The following is a 27,643-nucleotide window of genomic DNA, read 5'->3' on the forward strand; positions in this document are numbered from 1 at the left end:
GGACCACACCGGCATCCACCCCCTCGCCTTCTAGAAGGCTCCAGGGCTGTGTTCACTTGCCCCTTACAAGGGGGGCTCCGGAGGGCCCTCGGCCAAGAGGTTAATGTGGCTGAGGGGGCACTGCAGCTTCAGAACTCCCAGGCCCGGTGTTAGCCGGCTTTTCCTGACTGATGAATACCCGAGGCAGGCTACTGAAGAAGAAAGGAGGTTTATTTAGCTCACAGACTTGGAGACTCACAGTTCAAGATTGGCAGCCTATTTGTGGAGCCTCTGGTGAGGGAGGCAGATAGTCACATCCTGGTAGGAACTGGCATAGGAGCAAGCATGTCCTGAGCCAGGGAGTAGAGCTGGTGGGGCCAGGCTGAGGGTTTCATAGCAACTGTCTTGTATGAAGTAACCTGTCTCGTGGGAAACACCTTAGTCCTTTACAAGGCACTGGGCCCCACCTAGTAAAAGTCCAGCCACCTCCCCAAAACACCTCTCTAGAACCCAGAGCTCCGGGGAGCATACAACATTCTCCCATGCTCCTCCATGGCTCGACCTCATGGCTCCTCGCATCACCTGGAGAGCCAGACGGCCTCCCCAGATGCTGCCTTGAACTACGTGTGCCCAGAATCCAGCCTGGAGTGGCCAGGGAAGGCTCTGTTTAAAGCCTTCCCCAGTGGCTGGTGGCACCCCTGTTGAAGGAGAAGGCTTCTCACTTCCTTTCCACATGGAAAGTTCAAGAAAACCCAGTGGTTTGCTTTTCCTACAGGGCTGGTGGAAGCTGGCCCTGGGAGAGGCCCAGGGAGCCTGCGGGGGTTGTGTGGTCTATCAGCTGGGCCACACAGCCTGTGAGCTCACCCACACCGCTGCCGGGGACAGGAGGAGCAGAAAGCAGACACCGGCAGCAGACTGGGAGCACTAAATCCTAGGAGGTCGTCAGCAGTTCACAGGCATTTATCACATGGCCAGTGTACAAGGGGCTTCTGGAAGATAGAAAGCTGAACAGGCCCACGCTGACCAGGGAGGGCCCGTAAGGGGAGCTTCCAGCACTCTCCTGAGGAAAGCACCACGGAAAAACCAAAGCGCTGCCCGGTGTGTCCCAAGTGGAGCCCCCACCTCTGCGCATGTGACCCCAAGGTACCCCGTCACTGCAGGTTCCCGGCCACCTGGGGGCAGCGTGCAGTCTAGGAATTGGGTCCAGGACCTGTGCTTCCACAGCTGCCCAGGTAATCCCGGAAATCTGAGAGCCACTGATGCCAGAGATGATGAGGGGAGGCCCCCAGGGCGGTGCCTGACACAAAACACCGTGGCCAGAACCAAGGGACACAGAAGCAGCAGACGTTGGCCCTGTGTGTGCTCTCACCGGGTCACGCCCGGCTGGTGGTTCTGACATCGTGCCAGGGCCTAGGTGGGTGCTGCCATCTCCCTGCTTCTCGGATGACGGAACGGATCCTGGCGGGTTAAGGACTTGTCCGAGATCGCACGGGTGTGCATAGGAGTCCGGATTCCAGCCAGGCAGTGCCACCAGTATGTGATCAAAATATAGGGTAATTTGTGAAAACCTATTCGCAGTGAAAGATACTGCCATTAATTGCCCTCAGAATAGCCCCTGGCTCCCGCCCTGTGCCCCACACACTTGGCCCACCGCCCTCACCACTCAAGGGCTCCGGAAGCCCTCAGGAGCCTCTCACAGTGTGGCCCTAGTGCAGTGCCAGCTGCCGCCGCTGCTGCGTACCACCCAGCGGAGAGGCAGGCCCCCCGACCTACGCCCCCCGTGGCCCGGCACCAAGCAACTTCGGGCCCTGCCCCAAAGTCAAGATGCCTGTGAGAGGCAAATGCTCTGAATCTGTTTGGGACACTGTGGTACAGCCACGGCAGCGCAACTGAAGATGCAGAAGAGGATTCAGAACGTGGCGAGTGTGTTTGAAGCAAGGGGAAGTGTTTTGAGGGGGATTAATTATAATGTGTCTTTTACCTTAATATTTTTCAATTAAAACATTCACTAGATGTTTTTCTAATACCTCATATGTTGGGATGTACAAAGAAATCATGGCAAATAAAGTTGAAAAGGTGAAGTGGGGCTGAACCATAGAAACCCTTGGATTCGAACCTAAGGCCAATTGGGACTCCTACAGCAAACACTGGTGAGCCACTGGCGGTCTCTGAGTGAGACAGGAGCTTGATTCACCCCTAAGCTGTTTGTCCTTGAGGACATGGTCAGCACTGGAGTGATGTGGGTGTCTCCAGAGCAGGGCTGTAGCGAGGAAGTCTGTGAATGTCTGGGACATCCGCGCTTCAGTCTCCAGCCTGGGACATCCTTCTCCTGCCTGCCCAATATCTGCCTCATGGGACAGCGCTGGGAGCCCCCATGCACAGAGCCAAGTCCCACCCAGCCAAGCCTCCCGAGTCCCCCTTCCCCCTGCCCACCCCACCGCCGAGGAGGGCATCCAGAGTTAATGCTTCACATCACCATCTAAAGACAATGTGTTCTTTTGTCTAGTTTCTTGTTTTAAAAAAATAAAAGCAATACAGTCATGATGAAAAAAATTTAACCACTGACAAGTCAAGTAAGACAAAAGCTCCCGGTCCTGAGTTCTTGAGGGAGTGGAGAGGAGTATTGTTTCTTGTGTATCCTTCCAGAATTTTTCTGTTTGTGCCTCACCTCTGTGTGTGCCTCCCTTTTTTTTGTTGTTTTTTTTACCTAAGGGGCTTCACACCATCTGAACTTCCTTGGACGTCATTTCGGACATTTGTCTCTACCTTACACTAAAACAGCTGCTTACTACCTCGCTGAGGGCCTCCACTCGCACCAGTTCATCCAGCACCCCTGCTGAGGGTGTTCTAGTTGTCTCCACCTGTACTGCTGTTATAAACAGCACTACAGCGGACATCTGTGTCCACAGACTTTGGAAGCAGGCCTTCCTCTCCTGGTAGTAACTACATTCTGTACTTAGCAACATGCTGTATGTGAAGTGGTCACCAAGCATCTTCCCATCAAAAGAAGCTATGGCCAAGGATTTATGCAGTCAGGGCTCAAGAGTAAGGAAGAGGCACTTGAGCAAGTACTGAGGACAGAAGTGCTCCGCACTGTGGAGAGAATGACTGTGTGAGAAAGACAAAGACTCTGTCCCCAGGGCACTGCCTCTGCAGAGTAAGCCAGAGGCCCCTGAAGGACGGTAGCTGAAAGTGAGCTTGTGCGGCTGAGGCCTGTGTGAGGGGAATGTGGGAACAGCCAGGCTTCTGAGCGGTCACTTTTCTCCCTTACACTTGTGGAAATGGGAAACACCTCCCCTCAGAATCCTCAATCCGCAGATTGTTCTGTCTCCCAGGCACTTGTACAGAGCAGGGGGCTGGTTCACTTCCTCCTGCACAGCGTGAGGCCTTGCTTTCGAGGTGCAAATAGCATTTGCCATCCCTCTGATGTTGTTCTACAGCCCCACAAAGAACCCAGAAATAACACTGTCAACAGATTCTCTCCAAGTAAGATGGAGCCACATAACCTCAGAAGCATTTCTTCTTTCCTCCATGGGAAAAGGTAGGTTTTAAAAGTTCAGAGTGAAATTTCCAGGACGGGTAGACAGACAGGAAGAGTTTGGCTCCATCTGTTTCTTTAAAACCATTGGTCAGCGATAGTTTTGGTTTCTCTTGGGTAACTTTATTTAAAATAGAAACAGAAAGCAAAGCCACTTCCTGTTTCCTCTCACCAGCCACCCAGGCTGCGTTCCTAACTAGCCGGATGGACCCACAGCCACGTGGCTCACCTGCTCCTGGAGAGGGACTGAGCCGAGCCGGCTTCCCTGGGATAGTGCAGACCCCAGGGCTGACGGTGCCCTGGGCTTCCAAAGGCATAGCTGGTGCTAGCCCAGCCCCGAGCCGGGACAGCAGTAAGCCCACAAGTGCCTAGGACACCCCATCCCTGCAATCCCCCAAGACAGACGACTGAGGATCCTAATCCACTCCAGTCTGGGCCAGCCGCCTTAGCATCTGCAGCTTTGCCCATGCTGTTCCAGAGAAGGCCTCTCCGCAGATGGGTCTCCTTGGCATTTTGTCCTCTAGCTGGGCGGGAAGCTCCACTGCCCATATATACAGAGCACACACAGAGGCCGAGTAGCAAGAATGCTCAGCTGAGCGTTTAATGACCCAGAGAGGATGGAGAAGAGTAGAGCACCTGCCTTGCCTCCCGGCCCCTCAGGGTGGACCCGGGCCAGGGCCTGCCCACTGGGCCTCGGGGTCTCCCAGCAGGATGAGCTTGGGCTGTGTTCGGGTCCCAGCAGCACTGCCCAGGGAGTCCCGTCATTTCTGCACCCAGCGGGTCACTCCCACTGCTCTGGGCGGGCAGGTTCCTCTCAGGACAGGGGAGGCAGCTGTGACAGCCAGACAGGCCCTGGGCACGTCCATGCCTTCATCCGCTCACCCCAGCCTGTCCCTGCACTTCTCATTCACAAAACACACATTGGGAGGCTGTCACTGCCACATATCCTGTGTACCAGGCTGGGGAAACGAAGCTGAGGGGCACAATCCGGCCAGAGAGGGCTCCCAGTCCAGGGAGAAGCAGGGGGGTCAGGAAGGCAGAGGTGAGGCATCACGGCCACGGGAGGTGGAGGAGGGCAGCGGTCAAGGGCACACAGGACCGGGGTCAGTCCCACCCAAGCTCCAGCTGTGCGCATCACCACCCACGGGACATCTGTGTAAGTTACACCACTCTGAAGCCTCAGCTGTTCCTCGGTAAAATGGGAGTAATTAGGGTTTGCCTCGAAAGGCTGTGAAGAAGTGTATGCAGCCAGCCGTGGTGGCACACGCCTATAGTTCCAGTACTCAGGAGGCTGAAGCAGGAGGATCACAAATCCGAGCCCAGCCTGGGTGAGTAGTGACTAGCAAGACCCTGTCTCAAAAGAGCAGCAACAGAAGTAAATGGCTGGGGCATACATACCTCAGCACCATGGCCCTGGGGTCAATCAGAATTCCAATCACAAACCAAAGCAGGCTGGTCTGGCCTCAGGGGAGGGGAGCCTGGCTCTCACCACCCAGCAGCCCAGTTCCCTCCATCAAGGAGGCTGTGACTCTGGCGAAGGACAGGGCTGAAGGTGAGAAATCAGGGGAGAGACCACTCCCAAGCCAGCCCCGGGCAGGCAGCCCCGCAGCACGGAAGGGGAGCTCTCGCCTGTGACCCACAATGTATGTCAAGTGCCCTGCAGCTGTCAGAGCCACTTCTGTCATCTGGGGTCAGGGAATGCGAGTGCCAGAAGGAGTTTCCAAAACACCCAGGCGCCAGGGACGCCCTCCTCCGCTGGACGGAACCGGACTGGGCCAGCTGGGCTCCAGCTCAGAGCTTCGGAGGCAGGGCAGCCGCAGCTGACTCTGCTGCTGACATGGTCCACACCGGCACTCTCTCCTCTTCCGGTCTGCAGGAGATGCAGCTCCTGCCCTCAACCCTGAGCTTTGAAAGGCATCTTACAAGATAACACCCGGTGTTAAAAGTGGTCATCTCTGAGACACAGATCAGAGCAGATTTCCTATTTGTATATTTGTGTATTTTTTAACCTATGGTATTATTTCTGCCCCCAGTCTCCCAATGCAAGCTCCTCATTGAGCGTTATTCAGTCGCTTCTCTTTCCCATGGGCTAAGTTCTAGTTTCATCCAGAAATCGGTGACTCAGTTTCCTCTGTAGAGAGGAGAGCTGGGCGGGGTGATGTACATCTGCAATCCCAGCATCCTGGGAGGCTGAAGCAGGAGGATCATAAATCCAAGCCCAGCCTGTACAACTTAGTGACTTCGTGAGATTCTGTCTAAAAATTAAAAATATGGGCTGGGGATTCAGCTCAGTGGCACCATGCCTGCCTCACAATCCCAAAGTCCTGAGTTCGATCCCCAGTACAGCAAAATAAGTAAGTAAAATAAAATAAAAAAGGGCTGGGAATATAGCTCAGTGCAAAGGCCCTGGGCTCAATAACCAGTACCAAACACAAAAGGCAAAGCGGGGAGGGAACAGCAGTGCAAGCGACCAGGACCCCGGCAGCCTGTGGATACCATACCCACCCACGTGGCATTTGGACCCCACCAGGCCCTGGACCAGCAGCCTGCACTTTTTCCACCAGCACTTTTCTCCACCCTCCCTCCCCTCCATTCTTATGTCTAAAGAAGTACGAGGAGCCCAAGAGAATGCTTTTATCTGGGGACCCAGGGACGCCTTTTTCTGTGGCATCGCAGGGGTTTGGGTCCTGCACCAAACACTCGCTAGCACACAGGTTTTATGGCTGTAAAGTTAAGCCCTAGGACAGGCATCAGAGATGGCCCTCTCTTCCCTCCTCGGATCCCCGGACTCTGATTCACACACTTACCCCGCATCAGTTTGGGTACCATGGCAACGGGACTCCACATCCGGAGCAGATGGCACTGCAGACGGCCCAGCTTCACCACGCAGACGCATTTCTGTCCAGCTGGCAGGGAGTAGCACCTGGGAACTGTTTACTCGGCACAACACGGAGGAGCCAGCAGCCAGGAGGGCCTGGTGGAGACGGAGAAAGGAGGCTGGGAAAGCTTTGTCTGAGATGGGGCAGGGCAGCCCTCTGCGCATGGACAGGCAAAACACCGTGCATGCTGCTGCCTGGTCTCAGCAAAGCTGAGGGGCCGGGAGAATTCAGGGTGAGCAAAGTCAGAGTGGTCACGGCCAATCACAAGACACTGAGGTTTGACAGCAGCAGCAGCCTGGTCCCCTCCTTGGGGGAGGCCGGGGAAGCTGCCATGCACAGGCCGACCTTGCTCTGCTCCCCTTGTCTTCCTTGCTGTCTTCAGGGTCCCGTGCTACTGGTCAGGCTCACCGAGGGGCCACATCAGAGCCAGCCAGGAAGTCACCAGACACGCAGCTCTCAACCAGAGCGGGGAAAGGCCAAGAGGCTCCCGTGGGGAAAGGCTCGTCTTTGTCAACTCCCTCCCCACAAGGCCTGGGTTTAGTGCCCCGCAGGCTTTTGTGGGATGGATGCAAGAGCATGCGATGCAAACCCAACAGAGGGCCCGTGCCTGGGACCGGGTTTGGGGTGTGTGACTTTAAAGGCAGGATGCCAGCCACAGAACGTTTTGTGAGATATCCTGAGCGCCGGCAGTACCAGTGCAATTCTGACGTAGTTAGTCCCGGGTGATGCATGGGTGTTTCATTTCCTGCTTTAGAATTCTTTCCAGCCACAAGGCCCTCGGGGTCTCCCAGGCCCTGGGCGAAGTCTGGCTGGGAATGACACTCCTGCCCACCCACGTGGAGAGCGCAGTCACTCACTCTCCTGGAGGACCAGGGTCTTCGTCTCCTCAGGAGGTTTTTGGTGAGTGCCCATCTGGAGTGGCAGATGTCCCTGCTAGGCAGGACTGGAGCCCCACACCAGCCCAGTCTCCAGTAACCTGGAGGTGAAACTGGGCCAAAGGCAGGAGCAGGAACAGGAGGGTTTCCAAACAAGACCCCAGGGGCTGGAGGCATCTGACAATAAATGACTACCAGAAAAAACACAGTTTCTGTTTTTGTTTTTATTAAGAACCTCAAAGAAAAGCAACAGAGATGAACTGATTCCAAGACGATCCCTAATGCAGGCAGAACCATAACATGCTGGGAATCCTGGATGGCCGAGTGGGGACCAGGAGATTCAGCAAATGAGCCCAAAATCAAAGCCATTGGGGCTGTTTTGGAAATAGAGATTCAAGAAGCCCAAGAAAATCTGCTTATCTATGAGCAGCACGAAGGAAGACCATGGGGTCCTGCTTCATGGCTGCCATCCAGAGCTACAGCTTTGGGGTGTAGTCCACACAGCTGCAAGACAGAAGACAGGGGGCAGGGGGCAGGGGCAGCACCACCCACCGGAAGGCTCTGGGCAAGGGGGCGGGCCTTGCCTTTCAGACTGGCAAGCTAACCATGGCCATGTTTGAGAATACAGTGTCATGATCACTAAGAGCGGGAAAGGCCTATTTGGGAGCAGCTGTCTGTTCTGAGCGCAGAGGTTGCACTCCTAATCATGCAGGCAGAGACCGGTGGGCTGAGGCCCCGGGGAAATACCGTGTCTTGCTTCACTGCTGATCAGCAGAGACAACCCCGGCGGCAAAGGGCCATCCACAGGTTTTACTTCAGGGGCTTGAAGAAGACAAAGAGAAGTAGTTTCCAAAATGTATTTTAGTGGATGAAAGTCAGGACACCTTGAAATAATGGGGCTGAGGGGGCTTTTCCAAGGGAGATGGGCCCGGGGCCTACTCAGCAGCCTGCCAAGCCCCGCCATCTGACCTGTCTCGGTGCTCCGCCTTTGGAGGAGACAGGCTCCTGAAAATGACACGTCTGGGAGTTAAATCCCCACGAATATTCTATACGAGCTGCAGGGCCGACTTCCACACACCAGGAATGTGCAGCAGCCCCGTGCGGCCAGCTGGGATTAGTGCAGGCTCAGCAAGGCTGCAACCTCTCCTCTGAGCCGAGGTAACAAAGCTCCTGCCCTGCGGGGCTGGTTTGTACCAAGAGGTCCCCTAAAGCCTCCTGCACTCATAGGCGGGGCTCTGGGGACGTGGTTGGACATGGGGGTGTGACACTCACAGTGGATTAGTCCACGTGAGTCCAAAGCTCCTGTGAGGCTAGGAGGGAAGCCTGGTCCAAGAGGTGGCTCACCGTGACGCAGCACTGTCCTCCCCTCCTGGCTCCTCTCTGCTCCTTGTCACCTTCACCGGGCCATGAAGGTACTTCTCTGCCACCCGCCCTGCCTGGGAACCAGCCAATTAAGGACCCAAACCCCTACAGGACCGCCAGCCCAAAGAAGCCTTTCCTCCTTTAACTTGCAGGTGTCTTGCAGTGTTTTGTCTCAGCAGTGAGAGAAGTCACTAAGACATCTGCCCAGGACCCTACACAGCCACTTCATCCGCTTTAACTGTCCTGACCCTTCTGTGGTGTGTGGCTGCCACTTTGTTTGTACATTCAAACATCAAGATGTATTACTTTGAAAATCTTTTCTTAAGGGCGTTCTGGGAGAAGATGCCCCAAGAGAGTGAGCTGGACTTGGAGTCGTATCTGTTGAGTGACACAGCAGGGCCAGGTGTAGGGCCAGAGAGAGCTCCCCAAGGCACCCACGTGGGCCTGCAAGCCCGCCTGCATGTGTGTGGGCCAGGGAGGATGCAGCTGCGAAGCTCTGGGAGCCGTGGTACCCAGGCCTGGTCCACAGGAGCGCAGGCCCCAGGGAGTCTGTGCTCAGTGAGAGAAGAGCCCAGGGCATCTTGAGCAGACAGCACGGGTCGGTGGCTTCAACACCTGGTTTCCTTGTTGTTCCACATACACCCTGAGATGTGTCCTCAGTGGCTAGTGACACACAAACCATTTTAGTCACCGTCTCTCCGTGCATTTCCAACGTACTCTGCGATCCCGTACACATCCAGCCGCTCGAACCAGGGCCAGAAGAGGTCATCGATCATGGTTATGTGGTCTCCGCCGAAGAAGGTGGTGTTCTGATAGCCAAGGATCTAGAAATGCAAACAGGAGAAAAGCAAGTTAATGCACATACCTGAGACGTATCCAGAGACACGAAGTGCAGATACTAGACTAACTCCCAAACGGGAGAGTGAAGCCTTTGGTTTGTCCTGTTTTCAGCAGACTTCTAAACCTCCCCCTTCCCTGAAGTTTCTGCCACCTGCTTTCGGGGCACACTCCCTGCACTTGATGCGCATGTTCTGTCTCCCCTCCCTTCAACATGACTGGAGAATTTCTGTCCCGACGACTCTGCCAGGTGCCTCCCTCGGCGTGGTCAGCATGGACGGAGCAGGAGGCCCTGCCTCAGGCCAGCGCTGCCCCTTCCTGGGGCGAGGAGCCTCAAGCTGACACAGGCCCGCACTGGGAGCCCGGTTGCTGTGCTGTGGGCCCCACTGCTCGGCGCACTCTCTCCTACAGTAAAGGGGATGCTTGGATCTCCAGGGCAGGGCTGTGTCCCGGCGAGCTCCCTCCGATCCCAGCTGTCTTTGTTGTGCTTCCTTCTGTGAGTTCTTTGAACTTCGCATTTGTTGCCCACTCAACATTCTCAACTTTTTACGTTAAAATAAAATTTCCCTTTCTCGATTGGGACAAATCAACCCATTTCAGTGGACGTTAAAGAAAACAGAGCCGGGGATTTAGCTCAGAAACTGATGAAGTCTCAGCACACAGACAGCCAAAGACGGCCGAAAGAAAGGTCTGAAAATTTTTTAAAAAGCCAAAGTACTTGGCAGAGGTTATTGCTGGGCCAGGCTTCCCAGGAAGGAAAGAATGGTGGCAGTTTCCTAGTTAAATCAAGCACACTACTCGCTCTGGCCTCCGACCCAGAGCCAGCCAGATGCTCTCCCCTGTGCATTAGCCTGGTGAGCCTGTCTGAGATGCTGGGCTCTAGTGAGGGACAGAGTGAGAGTCAGGCTGTGAATGCGGCTCCGGGTAGGAAAGGCAGTGGCAGAGGGCTCCGTGGTCGTGGCCTGCAGGGAGCAGTGAGGCCAGCAGCCTGTTTCTCTGTGAGCTCTGACTCCAGTGAAGCCCAGGGCAGCCTGCGTCCCCTGCTGTAAGCCTCCGTCTGCTCGTCTGCTGAGTGGTGGTGATGTCCACGCCTGTCCCGGAGACTGCGGCAGAGCATGAGGAGAGACAAGCTGGCCCCGCTGCCCGGGAGCACAGCCCACGTGACGAGAAAGGGCAAAGGCCCCGGAAGGCTACACCCGCAGGAAGCCAACCCACCCTGACTAAAGACCAGCCACTGCCTGGGAGGAAAAGCCGGTTTGGCTGCCTGAAAGTCTGAGTCCTCCTATTTCCAGCGTGGTATAGACACTCCCCAGGATTGCTGTCTTCAAGCCTGAAAAGTGTTAGGTGGTATCGCTTGGTTCAGAAAAGCTAAGAGGGGGCTGTGGTTTGTATCTGACGTCCCCCGAAGCCTCATGCACTCCTCAGTGGGCGTCTGGCTGGGGCCTGGGTCATGGGGGAGTGGTACTCAGCATTAGTCCACTAGCAGGTGAAGCCAAGTGGGGCTGGGGGTCACCAGGGGTGTGGCCTGAAGGGCTGCATGTCCCTCTCCCCCTTTGATCTCCCCTGCTTCCCATCTCCTCTGCTCCTCTGAAACCTCTACAGACTTCGAGCCAGCACAGGCCTCTCCTGCTCACAGTTCTGGGTGTCAGGCATTGTGTCTCCGACGAGAAAGGAACTCGGACAGAGGAGTGGGCTGCAGCTCAGTGATGCACTGCCGACCAGAGTATGCGAGGCCAGTCCCCCATAGTGCACATGTATGCCCACGTGCACGCACGCACACACATGTCACACCACACAAAAGCAGTAGTTGACAGGCCGGTACTGACAGAGAAAATATGAACAATGAAAACTCAGCACAGAGGCTGCTTTCTTTTTTTGCTAGTTTGAACTCACTACGTAGCCCAGCCTGGCTTGCAACGAGTGGTGATCCTCCTGCCTCAGCCTCCCGAATGCTGGGATTAGAGATGTGTGGCACCACACCTGGCTACAGAGGCTGTTGGCTTGGAGAGGAAGGGAGCAAATAATTCCATGTCTCCAGGCTGCAGCAGGCAACCTAAGCGTTCTTCGTGTTCAGGAATAGATAACAGTCACCCAAACTCTCACCACTGACTGAAATGTGTATCTGAGGCTCGTTACCAGATCTCATGGCACAAACAAGACACAAATCTAACCAGTGGCTCTGGAACATCTGTGCGACTCTTCTGCTTCAGAGAGCACGGGAGTTCTTGAGTCTCTGTCCAGGCTATCGTGACTTTCCGTGACAGCCCACCTGCGTTTCCCAGACACAGCGAGTGCTTTAATCTTTGCTCCCACTCTCCTTTTCTCCTTTCCAATCCCTCTGCAGAGCCAGCTTCTCCCCTACTCTTCAATTTTGCTTTCTTAAATAAACTTTGCCAAAAAAGAAAAAAAGACAAGTCCCTGTCTGGGCAGATCAGCCACAGACACTGAGGGGGCCCAAGGTGAGTCAATCTTCCCGTGAGGCAATGGGATGATTCTGCAAATGAGTACCACTTAGTAACTGACCCTTGTTCCCATGTATCTCTAAGGCTTTCCCCTTACTCACAGGAGGCGCACGGCTTTAAATATACGCGATGTTACAGGAGCGACCAATGTTGGTGCCCACGCCCATGAAGTGCACTGTGACGCGCGCCTCCCCAGCACAGCAAGAGGCCAGCGTGAGACAGGGGTGAGGCAGGTCGACTCTCCTTCGCAGCCTCACAGAACCCTACACAGCCCTCAGACGCTCTCGGAGCCGGGGGCACTTGGGACCCCACATTGAAACCTCCCGGAGTTCTTCATCCTGCTGTGGATTGCAGCGCGCTGCCCCTGATGTCTCTCTTCAGCAGGTCTGGGAATCCCTGCGGGAAAGCCATCTCCCTGCAAACGGCACAAAGCGCTGTGCCTTTATCCGCATCCCAGACTGCAGGCGACACCTGTCTAGGCTCCCGGGGGGCTGCCACAGTCTCCAGGGCGCTGGTCAGGTCAGCTTGCTCGCATGCAAACCTGGCACGCAGGCAAAATTGCTTTCCATTGGAAATACCAGATCCTGGGGGGAGATATTTTGTGAAAAGGCATTTGATGTCCTAGAATATTAGAAAAATCTATTTTTAAATGTTGTGTTCTCCACGTCCCTGAAAAATAGGGCTGAAGGGTTAACTAGGGAGCACTGCCAATGAAGGCAAGAAATCGTTTGATGTGATGGAGGTACACTATTCCCCCTCACCCCAGACCTGCAAAGCCTGGCCGGAAAGGCCCCTGCTGTCTGCCCAGCCTCTCCAACGTCCACAGAGAGACCAAAGGAGAAAGTTGGCACTTTGAGGTTGACACAAGCGAAAGAAAGGAAGCAGCACACAGCGCTCCCCCTGGTGGCCACTGGTGGTGAGGAGCAGTGGTGGTGGCTCCTTCCAGATTTAAGAGGAAAAATAAATGGATCAAGTTCTTGACAAACAAAATCATAAACAGAACCTTAGACTTCTTTAAAGCTGGCGTTCTAAAAAAATTCCAGCCTAAGATCTTGGACTCTTGGGTTCAGCCTTAATACTTGGGCTTCACCCCTTGAAGCAGGCTCCTGGCCTTCACCACTGTCATTTACTATGGCCCTGAAATCAGGGCCTCCAATCCCAAAACAGATTGCAGGCTCCCAGCAGCACTGCTGTGCTCGCTGGCAGAAGATGGCATTTTTTCTTGTTGGAAATAATTCTCAGGGAGCAGACCCCTGTCCCACCCTTAAGACACAAAGCCAACCATGCGGAGCAGTAGAATACAAGCCCTTACCCCGAAGCTGCTGCAAAGTACCCAGCTCCAGGAAGGGAAAATCCTGAGTTCAAAAATTGTAAGTAGAGGTTCTCAAGGTTTCAGATTTCAGGTCCCTGCTACACTACATGGAGCTGAAGCTGAGCTGAGCATGAGTGAGCAGAGTCCCTGCAGGAGGAACCATTTCTCCTGTAGGAAGAAGGCTTCCCAGTGGGGTCTGTGGCAGAACGTGTCCCTCCTACTGCCCGTCGGTGCTGACCCAGGCTGTCCTATGAAGATGCAGAAGAAAGCCTGTCAGCTTTTGGGGGTTAAAGGGACACTGAAAATTCTATGCGGCATACTGTTAATGCGCTTAATTCTTTTGTTCAAAACATAGTTGTAAGAGGGTAGGTAATGCTCAGCCCATCCATTGTCTGTAGGTGGTGGACGGTGGATGTGAATGTGAATGAATATTGACCACGAGTCTGAAGAGGAAGAGGACATCTTATGCATACAAGCAGCGGAAGAAAGTACAACAGGAAAGGTAGCGAGCGTGGTATTTTAAAATGTCATACTTCTTCATCCACAAAAGAGATGAGCTAAATGAAAACAAAAGAAAAATTAAAAAGAAAAAATAGTCAAGTAGATTTTATATATACAGATTATACATATATATATATATATGAAAGTAACGTTTATAAATCATCAGGGAAAATGAATAAGGCCTTCGGAGGCAGACCCGCGACAGACCAAACACAGAGATGACACACAGAAGCCTCTGACTTCGACAACAACCAAAGAGATACAGGCCGGGATGTGGCGCAGTGACCGAGCATTTGTCCAGCATGTGTGAGGCCCTGGGTTCCATCCCCAGCATGGCCAAAAACTATAAACCAACAATGAGAAGCTACTGTCCATTGTTTATTTCTCTAGAACAGGAAATATCTTTTTGAATGAAATATCAAAAGGAGATAGTGCAAAGGACATTTTCACATTCTGCTGGGAGGAGAACAAGCACGAGAAGCCTTTGGGGAAGCAATTTAGTAACACACAGCACAGCCTCCAAAGCGTTTGGAACTGGTAATTCCATCCCTGAGAGTCTGGCCCACCGCCATGTTGTAAGATAGAAGAAATGGTTTTTAAGCCAAGAAGCTGCTGTTCCCTGTGGCATCATTCCTAATGGCAAAGGACTAGAAACAACCTAAGCACCCCAGCCAGTGTGCTGCGGGAACCGCTTCATGGTTACACGTGCAGCAAATCAGGCAGACATGAACGGTGATTTCTGTTTCCAGCTGGGCGCACTGGTGCATGCCTGTAATCCCTGCATGCTGGGAAACTGGAGCTGCAGGACTGCCAGTTCAAGTCCAGCCTGGGAAATTTAGCAACTTAGCAGACTCCGTCTCAAAATAAAAAAAACAAAAGAATAACATTGGGCTGGGCGTGTGAGTTCAGAGCAAAGGCTCTAGGTTCAATCCCAGTGTGAGAGAGAGAGAGAGAGAGAGAGAGAGAGAGAGAGAGAGAGAGGAGAGAGGCAGAGAGAGAGAGGAAGGAAGGGGCAGAAAGAAAGAGAAAGCAGGAAAGAGAGAAAAGAAAAAAACTGATTTTTTCCTATTTTAAAAAATTACATCTGTCTTAGAGAAATACATACTCATTTTTTTAAAAATGTTAAACATGGGGCTGGGGATTTAGCTCAGTGGTTTTGCTGCCTGCTGCACAAGCTCAAGGACCCGAGTTCCATCCCTGGTACCAAAAAAAAAAATGTTAAACATGGAAAACTGAAACTCGACCTTCCCTCCCCACCCCGGCCTTAAACCGCTTTTCTTTCCCATCCCGACTGTGACTGGCACCCTCTCTGAGGAGTCTGAGGTCTCTCCTGCTATTTTTCTAGGCATTTGTCACATACATATATATAATAAGGTTTTGTTTTCTTCTGCTAAAATGAGACCCTACTGTCTATATTACTGTGTAATTCACATATGTCCAAGCAATCTCTGCATGTCAGTTCATTAACTGCTCCACAGAATGGCACAGAATGAGCAAAATTAGGTAGCTATTCTCCATCTAATGGGTACTTTGGTTTCTACTTTTTATCAGCACAAATAATGCTGCTGTAATAAATGCATCTATAGAGTTTATAAAAATACAAAAAAATCCTCACATTGATACGGAAAAGTTTTAGATAACTTAATAGATTGAATATTAAGGTAGTTGTAGAAGCAAAATAAGTAATGTGTTCTTTTAAGATTTGCTTTTCCTGTAACTCCTTGTATAAGGTGAAGATTATCTGACTCTAACCAGTAACTTCATTAACCTAACAAAGTTACCGTGCCAGGGTGAATTTACAATGTATATGGCCTATCTTGTGCCTGTGACTTGTAAATAGGAACTGGAATTGTATTTATATATCAGAGCACACTAGGGATGAGATAATGGCTAAAAAGGATATACAAAGGGAAATGCTGAACAAAGGGGGCGAGGATACTGACCAGACTGGTTTCTGGCGTTCCTGTCAGCTCGTGAGAAGAAATTTTATTATTTTATCCGAATTCTGTGTCTCTGTGTATTTCTTTCCGAGATTTCCATAACAATATAATATGATAGTCAAATTCTACATGTGGCACAATTTCAACTACCTAAAAAAATATATAATGGAAACAGAAAAGAAAAATAGCATCAATTTATAATTAGAGAAGAGTAAAACTATTCTTCTAATGTTTACTTGCTGGACGAGGGTCTAGCAGAAGGCTATTTTTAAAAATGAGCAAGTGTTAGTTACCTAGAGGGCAGCTGTCTGAATTGGATGATGCATTTAGGGTACCCAGCCAGCGGAGGCACTAAAATGCTCAGCCAGCCATGCTGACTTAGGGACAGCCAGGGCCTTCTCAGGAAAGAACAACAGCTACAACCGAGGTGCCAGTCCATGGACATAGTGGATGAGCTAGAAATCCAGAGAACTGACAACATATGGCTGCACAAGAACGTGAAGACAGTAGGCACAGCAGCATTCCTCAAAATGTCCCCCAAGTGGAAACCCAGGTCCCCACCAACTGATGAATGAATAAATGAAACAAGGTGTAGCCACACGCTGGAATATTATTTAGCCACAAAAAGGAATGAAAGATAAACCTTAAATACATTATGGTAAGTGAAAGAAACTCATGAAAGGCTACATATGGCATAATTCCATTTATACGCACTGCCTAAAATAAGTGTATCCATAGAGACAGAGTAGATTAGAGGTTGCCAAGGTCTAAGAAATGGGTGTTAACTATTAAAAAGGAGTTTCTCTGGGGTATGACAAAAATGTTGTGAAATTAAATAATGGCAATGGCTATAACAACTCTGTGAATACATTAAAACCACTGAGTTGTGCACTTGAAAAATGGAATTTCACCATACATGAATTATGTCTCAATGAAGCTGTTACAAGAAAATAGCAGTAAAAATAAATGTACTTTGTAGACATTGCAACTTAGTTGACAGAAAATAAATTTAGCTTGGAGACAGTTTGTGGTATATAAAAGAAAGTTATTTCCAGTAAAGAATTAGCCAGGTATAAACTCTTTCCTTCCTATCTTGTAAACAATATATATCATGGAAATTAATAAAAATTTAAAAACAACAGTAAGACTTACCCAGGACAATATGTCTAATGGACTAAAATGTCTTTTTTTAGAGAGAGAAGAAAGGACAGATTAAAGTCTGTGATTGACTTAATTTATAATAATGATCTATTCGAGCCCATGGGTTCGAGGCTAGCCTGGCCAAAAAAAAAAAACACAAAAAAACCAAAAAACAGCGAACATTAGGATTATGGTGGAAACGTAGATACAGATTACAGGTGTCCCGAGTGACGCACACGACTTCCGCCAAGTCGACGTCACGCAAGCTGCCGGGCAGTAATCAGACCTGCAGTGTGGGAAACTGCCCGGAAACGAGGAAGCATCCCCGAGCAGGTCGAGAATGCCGAGAAGAAAAGCAGAAAGTGCCCAGTGGCCACGCAGGGTGGTTCTCACCCGCGCAGCGCTAATTTGGGGTTATCTCTGTCGCCTTCTCCTCCCTCGCCTGATGACGCGGAAGGGACGCAGCAATGGCCAGAACGCGCCCACTGCGCAGGCGCCGGGAGCAAACGTCCACAGCATGGCCGATCTCTGGCTGAGTCCCGCCTCCCACTGCCCTGGGTTTGACTAGACTACTTCCATGATGAAAATACTTTCACCCAAGTCACTGGTGCAAGAGAGCCCCCTGAAAGGTCCTGCCACACTGAGGCCCACAGACATAAACTGAACCCTGGCTCAAGTGCTATTTTGAAATGGAAAAGTCAATAATACCATAAAAAAAGAAGAAAGCTAAAAATGTGTGCTGTTTTAGATTAATGACTCAAGAAAAGCTGGAAAATCTATTTGAAGACAGATTTAAAGTGTGGCTCGACTAGGGCATCCCAATAGTTTTAAAAATCATGCCAGTGTTCAGAACAGGAAGTAAAGAACAGGCTGGGCTGCTGTTTCCATAATAAAGGCAGCAGTAATACATCCCAAACTGTGTAAAAAAATTATAGAAAATATGGCTATACAACAATAAGCCTTCAATTTTAATGAAACTGGACCTTTTTTGGCAGTACTGGGACTGAACTCAGTACTTTGCACTGCGCTAATTTTTATTTTTTAAACATTTTATTATACATTTATAATTATATTATATATTTATATACACTTTATTACATGTTTTTATTTTTGAGACGGGGTCTGGCTAAGTCACTAAGCTGCCCAGGCTGGGCTCGAACCTGTGAACTTCTTAGCCTCCCTCAACCTCCCAGAGCACTAGGGTTATAGATGCGTGCCACCCTGCACAGCTGAAGCGGGACTTTAGAAAAGAAACATTAAAGTCAGAAAGGGCACTTATTCCAACAGAAAAAAGTCAGAGTTCAAGACTGCAAAACAATAAATTGAGCCTTTTGCTTCGGGATAACATGGTGGATTGCACACTGAAATCTTAGTCTTAGGCTGGGCATGGCAGCATGGGCCTGTAATCCCAATGCTTGGGAAGCTGAGGCAGGAGGATCATTGCAAGTTCGAGGCCAGCCTGGGCTCCATCATGAGTTCCAAACCAGTCTAAACTACATGAGGGGCCAGGGATGTAGCTCAGTGGCGCAGCTCCTACTTGGCAACCTCAAGGTCCTGAGTTCAATTCTGGGTACTGGAAAAAAAAAAAGAAAGAAAAAATAGTAATAATAAAGAAACAAACTACACAGTGAGACCCTGTAACAAAACAAACAAACGAATAAGAAATCTTGGCCTATTTCACTGAGAAAGACCATGGATATTTAATAGCTCAAACAAAATCCTGATTGTATAAAACCACATGAAAGACTTATATAAGTCATGGGATTGTTTCTATTAGAATTATTCTGACAATTTCAGTGTCTCTAGACTCTCTTAGAGTAAATATATTGGTATTTAGGGGAACATGTTAAAAAATTCAAGTCCATTGGTCATGGATTCAGATTCTGATATCCCCTACCTCGTGGGTAATATCCTGGGGTAACACTGTGTGGGACGAAACCACATTGAAGCCTATTGGGATGACACTGGATACTTGCTCGGAGGTCCTTAAATCGCATCAGAGAACCGTGCTGAAATGGAGGCTGTTTAATAACATATTCCGGGGGTTCAGTCACTACAGATAAAGTGAGATGTGTTATTCAGTGATAGGCTGGAGCTCACACTACTCCCCAACTCTGACTGGAGACAGCACCTTAAAATTCACTTTGGTGGGAGCCTTTTCCACTGAAAACAGCAAATGCCAATTGAGATGTTTTCTTTTTTCTCTCCTTTTTTTTTTAGAGGGAGAGTTGAGTGTTAGACATTTATCATCACCCTGTCGATTATATTCCTCATCTTTCTGGTTCATGCTCCCAGCCAGTAAAACCACCCCAAAGATCTAGGACAGTCCACAGACTACTCCCCACGCTCTGCCTCACCTGAATATCCCTTGAGCACCTCAAATGAAAAAAATCCATCTGCCCTCCCACTCTTTCTCAGCAAAAAGCATCACATATGTTGGCCGCAAACCTGAAAGGGAACCTCAGAAACACTGACCCCTTCCCTAGCTTCCATCTTATCTCAGTCCCTTAAAATCTCCGCCATCGGATCCCCTCCAGACCTCTACTGTGGCCCTGGGGGCGCTCACATCCACCCTCTGCACCCTTCCTGGGCTGACGGCCTGCAGACACAGGCAGGAACATGCCACTCCCTTCCCAGAGTCTGCACTGATCCCCAGCGACTCTGCTGTCCAGGGCAAATTGCTCAGCCAGGTGGAGAGAGCCTGCTGGCTTAACTCCGGTCTACCCCGTGCCTCCACCTCATCCCTAACGAATCACAGAGGTGTCATCTGCCCCCCACCACCTCTCACACCCAGCTTCTAAGTGAACGTGACAGTCCATGTCCTCTCTGGGCGCTGGGCATCCCAAAGGCCTTTGGTCTTTGTATTCCTAGGACTGAGTTCAGAGCCGGCCTCCAGAGTCCACTGCAGTTCGCAAAGGAGGATGAGAGCAGCTGGCCCAGGGAGGCTGCTGGAAAGCCTACAGGTGGTGCAGGCAAAGGACCCACGGCATAACGCACAGCACAGAGTCCTGGTCCACCGGCCTGGAAAAGAGTCCGACTGAAGAGCAGCTGTGTGGCTGTAACTGTATCCATTTAGCAGTCTGTAATTTACAAAGTTCACCCATCCTCTGAATGCAGACGAGGAGGGAGAGCCGTCAAAATGTGTTCCAACTTTCCTTAAATCAGAAGGGTTTTGTTTCCTGGCTCCTTTTCCTGGCCCAGCATTTATTTATCTGTGAGAAGGTAGCCAGACATAGTGGGTTTGGTTCAGCTGGTCTTTTCTTTTGTTTTGTTTTTTGGTACCAAGGATCGAACTCGGGACCTTGCGCTTATGAGGCAGGTGGCAGAACCACTGAGCTAAATCCCCGGCCCTTCAGCTGATCCTTTTACCAAAGACCTTCATCATCCTCTACTTGCAAGTTTTGAACTTTCTGTTTTCTCAAGCAGCGGCTCTCCTCCCAGCCCACACGCTGTCTCATCAGCTGTCGTGCTAAACACTGCGGTGACAGGTCGTGCTGGCTCGGGTGAGCTGGATGTGGGCCCGTGTAGCAGGCCTCTTCCTGCCAAGCTTCTGGAATCGGGTAGGGCAAAGGTGAGGCTCCACTACTGCCCTGTTATGAGAAGCTTCTGGCAGATACTGGTCCTGTTCCACCCACACCCACTTTTCCTCTTCCTCAGTTACAGAACCCTGATTTTACTTAGGATGCCTCAACTAAAGACAGATGTCCCAGCTTCTCTGCAGATAGTTACCACCCTACACCTAAATTCTGGCCAATGAGGTATAAGCAGTCTTTGGGGGAAAGTTCTTGAAAGGGACATAGCCATGTGCCATTTTAACTCTGTTCTTTCCAGAGCCTGGAACTGGGATGCAATGGCCACAGCTCTAGCAACTATCTTGTCATTTTGTTGTTGTTGTTGTTGTTTTAGTACCAGGGATCGAACTCGGGACCTTGTGCTTACAAGGCAGGCACCGGAACCACTGAGCTAAATCCCCTGCCCTATCTTGTCATTTTGAGAAGGAAAACCTCACACTAACGGCAACAGAACCTAAAGGGAAGAACCCCAGTACCCCAGTCCCAATAACTTCATGAGGAAGCTATCAAGAACTTCCCGCCTCTAGCTCTTTAGTGTGAGAGAACTCGCCCTTCAGAGCTAAATGGGCAGCAGTTAGTGCCCAGTGGCACCAAGTGCAACCCTAACCAGCACGCTGGCCTCCTGGGCAGACTCCACAGAAGCCAGCGGGACCCTCCGGAAAGGTGACGTTGCCAGGAAAGGAGGAGCTCGCTGCACGTCCTCCAGAAGGCCTCCAAAGCAGGCCAGAGGTGGCCAGCAGCTGCAGGCCACAGCCGGAGGAGCCGCGCGCAGAGAAGCAGCCCGCGAGGCAGCAGGTGCCCAGCCCTGCAGCTCCTCCGTGCCGCGGGACAGGACAGCCCCCTACCCCCGTACCTCTTCCAGGCTGCGGAACTCCTGCCGCAGGGCCGCCTTCAGGTCAGCGCATTCTCTCCCGCATCTCAGCGCCACCAGACACTCCTTGGTCAAATGCGGGACCTGATCAGAGGACAGCGTTCTTAGAGGAGAAGTCTGTGGGCCCCCACGTTCCTGCCCGGCCGCAAACTGCAGTGACGCTTCCCGACTCCAGCATCGCAGGCCAGCGCCGCACAGAGGCCCGGCTCCCTGTGCTGGCACCAGGTGACTCCCAGGGAACCCGCCCCTCTCAGCACCCTGGTCACAGGCCAGGCGCTTAGCAGGTCCCCCAGGGCTGCTGCTTCCATGCCCTGCGTTCCTAGGCACCAAACTGAACCTCTAAGCCTCAGTGTCTGCATCTGCCAGGAACAGTCCCCGCCTCCCAGGGCAGGTGTGGCATGAAACTAACTGGCCTCTATAAAGTAGGGTGGTGCTGGGCACATCCCAAGTACTCAGTATATGTTCATTTTTCACATCATGGGGTTATTTTTATTTATTTTTGAACTACAAATTGCTGCATCACTTTTTCTTTCATTATCGATAGCTGCCACCTCTCCTCTCTCTGCACGAGTGCTGGCACTCTTGTCCCACTTAAAGGGCAGTATTTTTTGCCCTGAATTCCGGGAAATATTCCCTTTAAGGATCACCAGTTCTCAGTTCTTTCAGCATCACTATTTCAAGTCAACCAGCCTTTGTCATGTCATGACGACACCTGCCAGGTCTGTCGAGGGAAACGGAGAAGCACCCAGCAGTCAATTTAGCCTTCAGCCTTTGCCCTCCCTGGCCATCCCCACGTTAGTTCCACTTCAGGGTCTCGAGTATTAAAGTGAAACACGTGCACCAGTGGCTTGACTGCAGTGGCCTGAAGCTTGGGAAAGGGACCCAAAGTAAAATGAGTGAAAGTCGGTCTGTGAGGTGGAATATACCTTACAGAACAGCTCCAGTAACATCTTTTGGCATGCCCGTTCATAAGTGTCATACGGAAACAGCTTCCTTCCCGGGTACGTGTCGTCCAGGTGATGACCGACTGACTCATAGATCAGTTGGCACTGACTATTCTCCAGGACAGGAATTTAGCCAAAAGGGTGTTTTCTGTAGTACCAGTAGGGCTTGCTTTGCAGGATAATGTTGACAACTTCATGTCTTACGAACCAAAGGGGAAGGAAGGCAGGACAAAACTGAGAAGTGTATGCAGGCAGATGCTCTTCTGGAAACCAGAAACTGGAATTAAAGTCTGTAATTACAATCTTTTCCTTAGGTTTAAGTTTTATGTGACATACAGAGTGCCAGCATCCTCACTCCTGTGTGAGAAGTGTTAGACGTTTCCTAGGCCGTGTCCTCCATGCCTCGAGATTCCTCGTGAGATGGGCTTGCACCATCGGAAATGGGACTCAGGAGGCGGAGTCTCAGACCCAACTCCGCCGTCACTCTGGACAGCCCCGCCCGAGACCTTGGCCAAATCCCAACACCCTTCTGCGCCCAGTGTCCTTAATCATAAAAGAGGGGCAATGATTCCACTGATCCGCTGGCATCCTGTGATGATCAAGCAAGTGACTATAAAGTTTCAGAATAGTGCCTAGTCCCCTAGCATGCAGTAACTTTGAAAGTCTTATGATTAGTTACGATTGCCAGAGCTTCAGGCCCACGCAGTTACCAGAGGCAGGCACAGGTATCTAAAAAGATTAAAGGCAGCACTCGCGAACATTCTTTGCTCAGCCTAAAAGGCAGCCACCCCTCCTGAGGGAAGCATGGCAGTGTCTGCGACACTGGGGGGAGGCAGAGTCCGGGAAGGGCAGGGGAAGGAGAAGTAGGGTATTGTACTGCTAAATAGTCAGCAAAGCAGAACATCCCCCACCCACTCCCCTCCCCAGGAAGAATTATCTGGCCCAAAACGTCAGTACTGCTAAATGAGAGAAGCCCTGCCCTAATGAATAAGCTGCAAATTTGTTCCCAACTGGGCAAAATATTGAGTTTCTGTTATTTTTCTCAAAACACAGGTATCCTTAGGGCCAAGTAGATTTGAACAAGAGGGAAGAATCTGGAAATATGTGTCATTTACACTTAACAAGGTAGAATTACATCATTTTACTTTGACCATCTCTCTGTGGAGCTCTGGATTCTTTGACTTGAGTCGGCCACTCTGAAGCAACCCCTAACGAGGACTGCCCAGAGCAAGCCGGAGCTGGGTGACACATTCTCACACTCCAGCTGGGGGCCAGGTACACCTTCCAGTCCACATTCCAGCCAAGCTGCTCTACCTTCTTCATCCAGACCTGCAGGAGCTGCTCTTACAGAGTTCCTTCTGGGAGGCTGTGTGCCCATTTCCCCCCGTACATTAGAACCTTCCCGCCACCTCCCGGCACCAGTTCCTTCCAGCTCAGTGTTTGGAAAGATCTGTTTTTCCCATCAACAAACGTCTTTTGAGTCCTTACTATGTGCCAGTCTCTCCGCTACTCCACGAATGGAAGAGATAAATCCCTGCCTTGCAGAACTCCTGTCTTTGGCAGTGCGGGGTCAGTGTGGGGAGGAGTGAGAGAAGCTGAGGTGGTAGGAATGGAGGAATGATGACAGGTGAACAAATAAGGAAATGCTGGCTGCCAAGAGATGAAGAAATAGAGCCGAGCTGACCTAAGATGCCTGGGCTGGGCGTGGGAGCTACATGGGAGGAGCACGGGGGCCACTGTGGCCTTGGCCGTGCCCTTCCTGACCAGACCTCGGGGAGGCTCTAGTCTGCCTCCAGTCTACTCTGCAATGTCTCAAAGTGTTGTGCACAAATGTGACTGGGGGCTTACATTTCAGGAGGACTTGAAAAAAAGTCTGCCTTTCTGCCAACCTCTTACTGACTTTGCCTTGGAAGAAAGAGCCAAGGAGCCCCTCCTAAAGTCCCAGGGTGCCCTGGGTTTGCAGGACTCCCCCAGCCTGTGGGGCGGGGCTTGCTCAGGGAATGCTGGGCTCCAGCTCCTCACCTGATGCCTTTGGCCTTGAGGACCAGCCTGGTCCTGTGTGAGTAGGGGCAGAACCTCATGCTGTAGTCTCGGACGAGCCCCTCGGGGACTGGGCCTGGGGGACAGCTTCCTGCACAGGGTGCAGGGGAGAGAGGAGCTCACTGGCCTTCCTGCATCCAGGGGCTCTGCGCCCCACCTCCCATGTCCCAGAGAGGACACTTTTACACATGGCTTTGCATGCAAAATTCCTCCTCCAACCGGGGACACAGGCCAGGGCCTGGCAATCCCTGTCCCCGGCCCTCCAGCCCTGCTGGAGGGAACTCACCTTTCCTCAAGGTCCTGGTTGCATCCCCGGACATGGCTTCAGCTGTCAGCCCAGAGCCTGTGCTCCTGGTCGCGGCTGCGGTGGGCTCCGGGGACAGCTGCACTCCGGTGCCCTTCCTGCCCTGAATTCAGTTTTTGAATGTCCGGACACTGCAGGGGCAGAGGGGACGTGATCTGGGGCAGAAGCTAAGTAACTTAACAGGAAGACATTGGCCCACATTCGGAAGCCCAAGAATCGGAGGGGGGAAAACTAAACCAAGCCAAATCCTGAAAAGCACCCCTTGCTTTGGATATTTGAGTAGAACCTTGAGTCAGGGAGCCTCCTCCGCAGCAAGAATGCATGAACAATGAGCATCAAATGCCAACATGCATTTCCTGGGAGCTTAATAAAACCTGACCAGAACAACGCTTTTTCCTTCCCATCGTAGGGCCTCCCTCTTCCACCTTACAGACTACACGCATCTTCAGTACAGTGAGTAGAGTTTTTTAATAAGGCCAAACTTTCTCGTTATAGGAAGAAAACACTGAGTATTGAGACCTCACATCACTCTAGGAGTAAGTGCCAGCTTAAATTCTGTACCCAGCACATCTCACCTGCCTCACTCTACTTTGGCCTTACTTAGGAGATTCTTCCCCAGTTCCGAAAAACTAGGCAGCAAATAAGAATGAGACGCCTGGAAGCAAAGAGCAATTCATGAGCTCTCCCCACCCCAGCCTACATTTCCGAGAGGACTACTTCTCGTTGTTAAGGACACTTTACCAACAGTCCAGCAGTACCTCGAGGCAGCGAGGCACTGGACCATAGCTTTGACACTGATAAGCTGGGATCTGGAATTTTAGCAGATGGGAAAACATTCCTTTAGATTTCCAGGACTGAGCTGAAAGTTCTTCCAAATATCATATGGGACTGATAAGTAATGAAGCAAAGAAAAGTGTGGTATGTCTCACTCACACTACGTTATTTCCAGGGGTCACCTCATTTGCGTTCCCCAGCTGCTCAGTCAGGCAGCTAGTATTATTCCTAATTTACAAAATAGAAATCAGACCCAGAAAAATGAGATTATTTGCCCAAATTGACCAACAGTAAGAGTAGAAGATCTTTAAAACTCTAAAGACTGGCTCACCACACAGCCTCTAAAGCTGAAGCAGGGTCCATGTCCAGGAAAACACAGGAAATATACGGCTGCTCCACAATTGTTAGTTGAATCTAAGTATTTCCTATTAAAATGGCACAGCCTGGCCAGGTGGCTTACCAATAGGAACCTTTCAGCTTTTGGAATTCTATTGTACCTAGAACTCCTTGGTTAATGTTTTCTCTCTACAGAGTAAGAATCTCTGAAAATCTTCAAAATAGTGACTCCACATTTTTTACTAAGCCACTCAGTGGTTTCCTGAGATAAACTTAGATAATAATGTAGCATGTGTTGTTGTTTTGTAAAACCTGAGAAACAGGAAAAAAATGTTTGATTAAATGCATAGATAGTTAGAAATGCTGTCAGCCAGAAATCTGGTGTTGGAAAAGACAAACTGATTTTTGACTTGCCATGTTGATTACTTTTCCTTTTGGAAGATAAAGTTATTCATAACTACTTTTCTGGAGCTACTTTTGACCATGCAGGGCAAGCTGGATGGTAACACAGAAGCAAGGAACACCACCATGCCAGGTTAGAGACCCCAGTAGATAAGGGGATGATTTTTGCACAGACAAATTTATCCCTCACATAAAGAAAGCAGATTTCAGGAATCAGCCTGCTGCAGACAGGCAGGTCTGTGCACACCCTACCGAGGTCCCCAGTTGCGAGGAAGATGCCAAATCACCCCGCTGCAGACAGGCAGCCACCTGGTTACACATTACAAAGACGCAGAGGACACCAGACCACCAGACCAAGGTACTGAGTCCCACTGCTCCCGGCCCAGAAGTAGGGGCTTCTGAGCCACCGTCCCACTGCTCCTGGTCCAGAGGAAGGGGCTTTCCAGTCACCATCCCTCCCGCTGCTCCCAGCCTAGAGGAAAGGGCTTTTGGGCCACCTTCTGTCCCACTGTTCCTGGCCCAGAGGAAGGGGCTTCCGGGCCATCATCCCTCCCAAGGCTCCCGGCCCAGAGGTAGGGGCTTCTGAGCCGCCATCCCACTGCTCCTGGTCCAAAGGAAGGGGCCTCCGGGCCATCATCCCTCCCGCTGCTCCCAGCCCAGAGGAAAGGGCTTTTGGGTCACCATCCCTACCACTGCTTCTGGCCCCTGTCCCACCTCTCCCAGCTCAGAGGAGGTAATCTGTGCAGGTGTTAACAGCCCCCTGCCCCAGTCTAAATGAGAAAACACATAAATAAGTCTCAAAACCAGACTTCCAGATCACCTACAGCAACCCCAAAGGGAAATGAGATGGAACAATCTGATACTCAACCACCTGGACCCACTGAACTGGCAACAAAAGGGGATCTGGAAAAAATGAAATCAGAAATAATTTCTCAGATAACAGGAGGAATTGTGCCCCTAGTGCAAGACATGATTAATAAATCTAGAGAGGAGCTCAGGAACATGATGGAATCCCACCATAAGAAACAAATGGAATCCATAAAACAGATGCAAATAGATTTCCAGGACATGAAAAACTCAATTCAAAGTCTACACAGCAGAATGAGCCAATGTGAGGACAGAATTTCAGATACAGAAGATAAGACTGCAATTAGTGACCAGGAAAAGAAAAATTGCTTCAAAATTATAAGGGAACATGAGAAATTAATCCAGCAGCTGCTAGATGATGCAAAGAAGAATAGCATAAGACTGATTGGGCTCAATGAAGAAACAGAAGAGAGTGGAGATGACATAAAAAAAAATCTCTTCACAGAAATAATGGCAGAAAACTTCCCAAGCAGGGGAAAAGAGCTTGACATACAGATAACTGAGGCATATAGGACTCCAAATAGCCTTGATAAAAAAAATCTACACATAGGCATATAATTGTTAAGATTCCAGAAACACAACAGAAGAACAAAGTTCTACAAGCAGTCAAAGAAAAGAAACAAATCACATACAAAGGAAAGCCCATCAGAATCACAGCAGACTTCTCAACACAAACCATCAAGGCAAGAAGAGCTTGGAATGACATAT

At 50.7% G+C, this 27,643-nt stretch overlaps 1 protein-coding gene across 1 annotated transcript; it reads right to left on the reverse strand.

Moving 5' to 3' along the window:
• Positions 1 to 7,487: 7,487 nt before the first annotated feature.
• On the reverse strand, positions 7,488 to 26,970 carry Gsto2 (glutathione S-transferase omega 2). The gene is given in 7 exon segments (XM_087185730.1): positions 7,488 to 7,707; positions 7,709 to 7,775; positions 9,351 to 9,457; positions 21,251 to 21,352; positions 22,195 to 22,411; positions 24,235 to 24,343; positions 24,539 to 26,970. Coding segments are annotated over 7 exon segments (732 nt in total). The 5' UTR covers positions 24,573 to 26,970; the 3' UTR covers positions 7,488 to 7,611.
• Positions 26,971 to 27,643: the final 673 nt, after the last annotated feature.

Source organism: Heterocephalus glaber, unplaced genomic scaffold (assembly GCF_053883595.1).
Source record: "Heterocephalus glaber isolate CG9 unplaced genomic scaffold, H.glaber_assembly_v1.0 deba00001498, whole genome shotgun sequence".
Lineage (NCBI taxonomy): Eukaryota > Metazoa > Chordata > Mammalia > Rodentia > Bathyergidae > Heterocephalus > Heterocephalus glaber.